Source organism: Merops nubicus, unplaced genomic scaffold (genome assembly GCF_000691845.1).
Source record: "Merops nubicus isolate BGI_N331 unplaced genomic scaffold, ASM69184v1 scaffold17133, whole genome shotgun sequence".
Lineage (NCBI taxonomy): Eukaryota > Metazoa > Chordata > Aves > Coraciiformes > Meropidae > Merops > Merops nubicus.
Window position 1 is genome coordinate 45844 of NW_008597065.1, and position 9696 is coordinate 55539.

The 9696-nt window shown below is 37.5% G+C and overlaps 1 protein-coding gene across 1 annotated transcript in view; it reads left to right on the forward strand.

Moving 5' to 3' along the window:
• The window catches only part of ATP13A3 (ATPase type 13A3), a 32685-nt gene extending 23242 nt beyond the window's left edge, over window positions 1-9443 (forward strand). Inside the window, exons 24-31 of the mRNA XM_008936590.1 lie at window positions 80-189; window positions 1016-1112; window positions 1972-2044; window positions 2880-3057; window positions 3734-3921; window positions 4362-4450; window positions 4643-4723; window positions 9246-9443. Of these exons, the coding sequence (XP_008934838.1) occupies window positions 80-189; window positions 1016-1112; window positions 1972-2044; window positions 2880-3057; window positions 3734-3921; window positions 4362-4450; window positions 4643-4723; window positions 9246-9443 (1014 nt within the window). The remainder of the gene's footprint in view (window positions 1-79; window positions 190-1015; window positions 1113-1971; window positions 2045-2879; window positions 3058-3733; window positions 3922-4361; window positions 4451-4642; window positions 4724-9245) is intronic.
• Window positions 9444-9696: the final 253 nt, after the last annotated feature.

Below are 9696 nucleotides of genomic sequence, written 5' to 3' on the forward strand. Positions count from 1 at the left end.
TCCCTACAGAACTGTTCAGTTAAATTTTACAGCTGAAAGCCAGTTTGAAAATGTTCTGTCTTTCAATGTTAATTGGCAGGCACTGAAGAGGGCACATAGTGGTATATCTTTGTCTGAACTTGAGGCTTCTGTGGCATCACCTTTCACTTCCAGGACACCCAGTATTTCCTGTGTGCCAAAGCTGATCAGGTAATGCCACTTACTGTGAACTTAGATGCATCTGTGTGACTTGTGGTGCATACCTTGTATCAGTATATGCTTGATGCTGTAGGAGGCCAGCTTGGACTAAAGAAGAAGCCATAAATTTTTAGTAGCTCTGTTTCTTTACTCTGCACAAAGGCTTACCATAGCATGGTTTACTATTTTATGGAGAAACTTTTGTATGCGTAAAGTAAACTTTCTAGAATGTGAACGAGCTTCTGCACATTAGTATTTAAATCTGTCTTAGGGACTATGCTAGTTTCCATAAAGGCTCTGTGTGTAATTGCAAGCAGTTAAATTCTTTAGATAACTGCTCTGCATTATACAAAGTAGTAAACAAATCTTCTAAATAGTTGGACCTATTTTTGATTTTAGAATTGGAAGTTAGGTAATAATTTTGGATCAAGGTCAGACAGAGAAGAACCTAGTTAAGTCTGTGTGGAACTACTGAAGTCATGCATGATCAGAAATATTTTCTGGAGTCAGCCCCTCTGTGGCTGACTGTGTTTGTCCATTCTGTGTGGTAAACTAGTGCCTCATAGATGCTTTGGCAATCAGACCTTAATTTTAAAACCACTATTGGAAAACCACTTGAAGTCCAAAGAATGCTGAAGTGAGGCAGTGGCTCAGTTCAGGGGGCACGCTCACAACTCTGTACTTGGAAATGTACCATTTTGACTCCTTTTGCTCTGTATATCTTCGGCCTAATGTCCCTCAAAAGGTTTGCATTTCATCACAGCTAACATTTTGCTAAGCAGAATTTAAACACTTGCACAGAAAGCTTTCTAGTTACGTGATGTATTTGTTTTGGCAGGGAAGGCCGTGCTGCTTTAATAACTTCCTTCTGTGTATTTAAGTTCATGGCATTATACAGCATTATCCAGTACATCAGTGTTACCCTGCTGTATTCTGTAAGTATTCTGTAAGTGCTTAAGCAGCATCAATTCAATTCAGAGATTGGAAAATTGATAGGTATTTAATATAAATTGTTGCAAGTCTCTGAGTACAAAACACCAACATTCTAAAAACTGTATTTGGGCTAAAAGTATTGTTAGTATTTTGTGCTTTTTTTGTATGAACTGTATGAAAAACATAGTAGTACCTACTTGAGGCAATAGCTAGTGCCTGTGAATAGAAAGTCTTTGCAGTGGGGAGTCCAAATAAGCAGCTAAATTTAACAGAAATAGCAATTTTCAGTTATTTAAAAACTATCAGCGTTTTAAAATAGCCCAATTTTTTTTAAAGGGTAATACATTCCTTTTACACAGGAATTGAAAGAGAGCAGCTTGCAAGTATTAAGGGGGGGGAGGCAAGGTAGAGTATTTCCTATGAATATGATTGGATTCATAAATGTGGCATGTATAAAAATCCTATGTTTTAATTTGTATTCTGAGTAAGAGAAACATGCGAAGTATTAAAGTACTTTTGAGATGGAAATTTTGACAACTGTTTGACTACATAGTAAGGTTATGATGTTTCAAGAACTGTGGGCCTAAGCTATAATTTCATCAGTTTATAAGATGCAGTAATATAAGTTTGGCTACAAACTTAAATTACAGATAGCTTGTACCTCTTGAAACTGAAACTGTTTCATGCTTTGATACTTCAGGACTCGATCTGTGAATTGTAGAGTGCTCAAGACTGCAGATAAAGTTTGGCAAGACTGTCTTGTTTATAGAGTGAAATCTAAGGAATTAGTGCTGTAGAAGTGTCACTGTAAGATGCTGCTGTGAAGAAATTACCAATGTTGCAGTTGTGATTTCTGTCTAGATCCTGAGCAATCTGGGAGATTTCCAGTTTCTCTTCATTGATTTGGCAATCATTTTGGTGGTTGTCTTCACTAGTAAGTATTGTGCTGCATTACTGCTGCTAGCTTCTAGGAAGCGGTTTTGCTTGGTGAGATTTTCTTTAGTATCTAAAAATGTTATTTAGATTAAGCACTGTGAAATACAGTTAAGATGTTAGGACTGCTGCAGTATATGCATTAAAAAAAAAAACACAAACCACTGTGTACTGAGTTCCATTCATCTGATTTTTCTGAAACGTCTTCATACAAAAAGCAGGTTGTAGGCATGATCTGAGAAAAGTAGTTTTCCACGGTACAGGAAAACATAAATCTCTACTGAAATGAGGAAACTGGTTTTGGAATCAAGGCAGGAGTTGTTCCAATGTCATCTTTTTCAAATGTTCTGATATCTTGCATTTTTAGTTCAACTTCTGTCCATGGAATGTTATACTCAAACTAGTATCTAGTGGAGTATTTGATTCCATGTATGAAATTAGCACACAGTTTAGTGGCTAACAGTAGAGTTCCATTTTCAAGTTTAATAGAAACTGCTTCTTGGAAGCAATGGCAGAGCAAAGCTCAGGAGATGAGCTTCAAGTCCTTGTGTTGAACAAAGGGAATCTGGCCAGACACCAGTAATTCCTTAAGCCTTGTGGCTTCTATTATTGTCCCCTGCTATCCTGTGCTGCTGGGGGTAACCTGCCTCTAGAAGGCACTGTGGAGTTATTCTAGCGTTACACTCTTTTCAAGGTGGTTTCAGACTTGGAAATTCTGAACTAACTTTGAAAGTGATGTCATGAGCAAGCCATTCTAATTCCACAGAATGTGAACAGTGTGGCTCTTGAAAACCATAATGATGTAATGTGTAATCTTTTTTTGTTTCTCTCTGCAGTGAGTCTGAACCCTGCTTGGAAGGAGCTTGTTGCCCGAAGCCCTCCATCAGGTCTTATCTCAGGTCCACTTCTGTGTTCCGTTTTGTCTCAGATCATCATCTGCCTTGCTTTCCAAATCTTTGGGTTTTTTTGGGTCAGACAGCAGTCCTGGTATGAGCCTTGGACAACGGAATCTGAGTAAGTGTTTCAGTGGTTCAGTGCAGGACACAGGAATGACTGGAAACCTAAAGCAATACGTGCTCTCTTCTTTACAGATCCCCTTTGTCAACTTCTTAAATAAAGTTTCTGTATGGCAGCCTGTTAGTCTGCTGAGTTTCTTGTGAAAAGCATAGTGATATATGTGAGTTACCCAACAGCTGAAATGCAGAAGTGGGGCAGAGCCAGACTGCAGGGCCTGAAGATTCCTTAACTTTGGGACAGTAGAGACCAAAATTTGAAGTTAATGGTTCAGACCTGTCTTATCTCTTTTAAATGATAAAATTTTGTTTTCTTGTTAGAGTTCCAGTAACTCAAATTCATATAGATTAAAATGAAGTGTTTAGATCTTTTTTAGATTGCAGTATTTTCTTACCTATCTTCAAAGTGCATCTACAGGGATAGCTTCTAGAGAGTTCATACTGTGAACTTACAAGCTGAAGGCATAAAGGAACTTGAAGCTCAGTATTCACAAAAATTGCTACCTCCCTGTTGCATTTCTGAGTTATTTGTTATTTCCTGTAATAAGTTTTCAAGGATAAGCTTTTATTAGTGTAGCAATTTGTTCTGTCATTACTTCTGTTAATTACTAGGCCTTGTTTGCATCTTCTCTTGAACTCTCTGTTAAATGTCAGGGGTTTTATTTTCTTTTTTGTAGTGCTTGTAATGTATCGGATGCCACAAACACCAGCTCTGCACTCCATGGAAATGAGACTCTTGAAGATGAACATTACATTCAAAATTACGAAAACACAACTTTGTTTTTTATATCCAGCTTTCAGTACCTCATAGTCGCAATTGTCTTTTCTAAAGGAAAGCCCTTTAGACAACCATCCTACAAAAACTGTAAGTCTTTTCTTACTATGTACAATTCCAAGAGAACTGAGTGACTGTTCACTTGTTTATCCATGGCTGACTTACAGTTCTGTTGTGCCACTTCAGCAGTAATAGTGTTGTTAGGAGAACATCATACAATTGTCTTCTGATAATCAGAGACAGAAATAAGGAAGTATTAAACTGTATGGAGAAATTTGTGTTAGTAGTTGCTTTGTCTGTAGAAGTACATATGTGTATACGTTCACAAGTGAGGCAGTGAGAAATAGTCTGGCCCTTCTGACTCTTTATGGCTATAGGTACAACTTGTATTGCCAAACTCCACCTGGAAGTGGTTTAGAGGGAGAAAAGAGTTATTTCCAGGGAGTAATGAACCCATGATATATGGAAAAACTGTCTAAAACTGATTGTGAGAAGATGTCCAATTAAATGTTATTTTTCTTCTTTTACAGTTCTTTTTGTTATATCTGTGATAGTTCTTTATGTCTTCACATTATTCATCTTGTTGCACCCTGTTGAATCTATTGACACATTTCTGGAGGTAAGATTCATCAGATATGCAGCTATCTGCCTAGGATAACAGGTAGGCTTCCTTCTGGGCAAGCCTGACCCCTTTTAGTGCTTCAGTGTAACACCTCTGGAGGGGGGAAGGGAGTTTAGAACTCTGAGCCTGCTTTGAATGTTTTTTTCCTTCATAGGTGTGTTGCTAACCTCTGGCAACTTTTTCTCACAGCTGGTGTGTGTTCCATATGAATGGCGCCTAAGAATTCTCCTAATTGTTATTCTCAATGCCATTGTATCTGTGCTGACAGAGGTAAGGAATCCAAATGGAAACCATGCTTGTCTGTTAAGTGTGAGGTTTGGTGTATGTTTTTTTGGGGAGGGATTTGGTTTGGTTTTTATTGTGGTGTTTTTTCTGGATTACATGTTTGACTCTTCACGTCATGCCAGTGTAAGTGGCCACTGTTGCCTTGTTAAGTTTGTATTTGTAAAAATGTCCTTTTAGGCTATATTTTAGTTGGCATCATTTTCTGTGTCAAAAAAGTAATTTTAAAACCTTTTTTATTAATAAAAAGATGAGGGAAGGTTGAAAGATCTATAAATCAGCTGTTTCATAGGACAATACTCTTCATGCTTACTTGCTGTATGAATTCAAAATAACACAACATAGTGAGGAACTGTGTAATATCCTTAGCAGAGACCATCTTCATTAAGTTGGATCAGATGCATAGCTCACTGTTCCAAACAATGCAGGTGTATAACTTGTTCATCTAATCTGATCTATGTCCAGAAGCAAAGATGTTCAAGAAAGTGCTTTTTGTGTTGTTTCCATGGATCAAAGTTTGACAGATGTATCTTCCAGAAGGTGTCTGGATTCAAAGCCAGTAATTTATCCCTGTGGTTAGGTCTTCTCCCTGTTAAATTGGTGCCTTATGTCCAACCTGAATACAGTTGGGTTTTGGTTGCAACCATTAGTAACTTTTTTTTTTTCTGCAAGGTGAAAAAGCCTTTCAATATTAATTAGTGCTTGTACGCTACTTTGATCTGGTTTTACTGTATAACATTTTTTGCAGCTTCTAGTCAGTATTTCCATTACTATGTGAGGGATTGCCATCAAGGTAACCAGCCTAATGTTTGCTTGCATTTTGATCTTTGAAGATTACTATAGCATTAGTATTCTTTCCAGGTGACTATTTTTTTTTTTTTTTCCCTTTTATTTTTGACTTAGTAAGAATAAAATCAACCAAAACTTTTTTTAGATACTTCAGTCAAAATTGTCAAGGCTTTGTGTTCAAATTGTTATTCCAAATGGAATTAGCAATACATGGTACTATGTTGCTGCCTATTGGAACTTGGGTTTCAGTGTTTTCATGATAGGTGATAGCTTGTCTCTTCTGAAACATGGCAGTAGATACTAATTTTTTGGCCTTTGCCTTTTTGTTAAAAAGTTTATCCCCTCCTAAAGATTCTGTGCCGTGTGTATTTACTCTAACCTTGCATGTGATGTTTTCCTTTATGCCCTTTAATTATCTTTTTTTGCTACTAAACGCTTAATAGTTTTGTCTCCTTTTTAAAAAATTTAAACTTTATATATATTGCTGTCTCTGCTACTTAAGCAAATTCTGAAGCTGCAGAATCGTGGCTTTTCTGTCTTGCTATACAACAGTGTCCAACAGAAGCTTCTGTGTCCAACCAAAGCAGTGTCTAGTGATCCTCAAATCCCAAACCTCTTTTACAGAACACATTTCACCTTCCGTAACTTGAACCTGCTTTTGTTCCACCTTTTGAACTGTACTTTTCTAATTCCAACAATATTACTCTGGGATCCCTGAAGCTTTTCCATGTGGTGCCAACTCATTGGGTCCAATGTGTTGTGTAGCAATTGGAGGCTATTTCATTCCTTCACTTCCAGTATAGCTGTTTGCCTTCCTGTCCTTGTGTGTCTGACTGGAATTTTTGCTCAGTACACTTTTCACTACAGAGTTATTTGGTAGCACAGCTCATAATCTGAGTATACAGGAAAAGCTGCTGGTGACAACTCCTTGTTTCTTTTAACAAGGTATTCTCTGCATATCACCTAGAGTTCTGCTGAGTCTAATCCCTCAGTAGTTGCCTCTTGAAATGTCTTGTAATGATGAGATACATGAGGGATTTTGAATCTGTCTTCTTTTGTCACACCTGTTTGACACTTTTGTGGCACACTACCATCCTACATAATTTGTTCCTTGCTTCTGCAGAAGGAATTGTTTCTGACTGTGCTTGTCCCAAACAAGTTTTCTGAAGTTCTGTGTAAAGCTTTTGCTCCTTCCATGTGGGTGCCAGACTAGGTTCATAAACACACGTATTCTTTCTGCCGGATGATAGAAAATGTTTCACAACAAAGGCAGATCCTGGCAGATGTTCCTCCTTACCCCTGATTCCCAGTATAGACATACTTAAACTAGCTTCAAAAATGAACATCTAACAAGCTGAAGATTTGTTGGCAAAAGCTTTATAAAAGCACTATAAAATTACGGTACATTATAAATCATAAGCATTATAAAATCTATTATAAAAGGCTGGCTATTCAGCTGCCCTTTCTCAATGGCAGAGGTTAGTCAGAGGTTAGAAATGGAGTCTATCCAAAGATCAGAGCTGTAGGCTCAAGGCCATGGAAGATACAGGTTCACACCTCTGTTGCTGGATTTGTTCAAGGCTCTCGAGTCCACCCACACAGTCATATGAAAATAACCAGATGTACTGAACATACTGTTCAATTTCTGCCCTCTTTCCCAAAATCTGAAATGGCTCTTGCAGAGTTCCTTCAGGCTTCCTGCTGGTGGCTCAGCTTTTCTACTTCACTGAAGCTTTTCTGGGAGTGTCACCAGTTTAAAATAAACTATGAACAAAGAATAGCTTCAGCATGAAGCACACTAATGTTAAAGATGGTTTGAGGGGAAACTGCTTTAAACACTTGTCTTTGGTGTTTCACAGGGTTTTTAGAGTATTGGAACACATCGAGAATATGTATTTATGATTTTTACCTGCATTGATGGATGCAGTTTTGGCTGTTGTTGCTGTTGATTCGAAGTATGTTTGTGTCTTTAAATCTCATGTGAGCACTTCAGGAATGAAAATGTTTATCACTTAAGTACTGACAAGTAACATAAACTGTATTTTGCCTGGCACTGGATTAGTTATGCCTAACATGCTATTTCGGGTTTTATTTGTAATAAGCACTAACAACAAGTGATCATTAGTTTCTTTAATTCTTCCCACTCACTGCAATGTTTCACAGAATGTCCTCCTTGACATGATCCTTGGGAAGGTTGTGTTCAGTCGAGACAGACAAGGAGAATACCGCCTGACCGTGCCCCAGCCGCCTCAGGTTGGAGACGAGCGTTTTACTGTCATGATTTGACTGCATGCAGATGAATCCGTTTGGTCTCTTTTGTCTTCTTTGTCTTAAGACTGCATAAATTAAATTTATATAACTAGAACACTCTAGGCTTCTGGATTTTATTTTTCTCCTTGTTGATGCTTAAAGAATTCAGCTCTGTACACAAGAAGTGGAGGATTGTTTTGAGGAGTTTTCTTGCTTTATCTTCACTGTGCACATAACATTTGCTAATTTTTCTTGTCACAAGTTAGCATGCTAGGACTGGGAATGTCTTGATTTGATTGGAAGCAGAATTGCTGATGCTGGGTCTAAGCCAGGTCTTTATTTTTGGTTTAGAGTTTTAGATCATTGTTGGAGAGCAGTAACTTATAGCACGTACAAATGAAACAACCCAAAATCTCAAATGAAAGTACCTTAGCATTACTTCAGGTGGTTTAAGAGACTGAATGATTTAGCTATTGTTTTTCAGGTGGCCAGGAAATGTGGTTTATTCTGCCCCTCTCACTAATACGTGAAGGAATTGTGTAGGAGTCCCATAAAGACTGGCTATTTCTTTAAGCCTGCTGGCTTATTACTTTTAGCTGGTTGTATGTTTCTTCTTGCTAGAATTACAATGGTTTATTTCTAAGCACTAAATTTTATTCATTTTATTCACTTCAGATATACATTTGTCCTTATGAGGCTGCTCAAGAGCAAATTGCATTTTGTTCACTGTAGAATAGAAGTTATGCTTAAGGCTCATGTTTGGCTCAGTTCACCAATTGGTAGAAATTCAGAGCATGAAGAAAATCATACAATCTGTCTCAATTAAAATGTGAGGCTTTGGCAGACTTTTAAGTGCTCTCTGAGTCCTGAGAGGGATCCAGTCTTGAGAATAAGGAATAGTGTTTCTTTTCTCCAGCTAGTTAAGCTGTATGTGTTTAGGCCTAGGACAGGAAAAATAGGAAGGAAAACTTAAAACAGACACGAATTATTCAACTTAAGAACTGTTAGTACCTGTAGGACTTAAGTTTCACAGTATCAGCAAGTTTAATTCTGCCACGTTTGGCTGTCTGCCTTCAGTTATACAATTAATTGCTTAAAAAGTGTTTTGAGGCTGAGAATTTGACTCCTTTTTCTAGACCGGACTTTTGTTTTTCAATAGTAATATCATTTAATGGGGCCTGTTGTACCCGTGTTTATTGACAGTATTACAAAACAGGCATAAAAGCTGTTGGTGACCTTAGATGATAACGATAATGCAGAATACTTGGGTTTTAAACTTCAGTGCTACCATAGCATAGAACAGATGACACAGCAGAAGTCTTTGTATTACACTTTCTAGGTCCAATGTGACAAGGCAATAGTAAATGAGAAGCTTAAGTATTTTTTTTCTTCTGTTGATTTCCTGTACTGTTAGTTATATTAATTTTTTTTCTTATGGTAATCCAACTTTTATATCTGTTCAATTCTGCAGGAGGCTGTGGATTGCTGTGGAGTCTGTTTCCTTTCGTCCCTGTTTGGTTGTAGAGAAAAGACACCAAAAGCCAAGTATATGCATCTAGCTCAGGAACTGCTGATTGATCCAGAATGGCCACCAAAACCCAGAACGACGACAGAAGCAAAAGTACCATCCCAAGAGAATGGCTCATATCAAATCATCACTGTAACGTAACAGCGGATCTCTGTAGCATGTGTCTTCAATAGTACCCAGAATGTAATTTTAAGACTTTATTTGAAAGTGCAGTATACTAAATGTCAAATTCTAATGCAGATATTTCCACCCGGTTTTGTTTCTCTGAATACAAAGTTCAGAGACAGACATCTTACAGCTATACATTTTTAAAAATATAGGTTACCTTAGGCAGAACAAAAATGATTGTGTTTCCTTCCACCTTCTTTCAAATTTCATAATTACTAAATGAGAT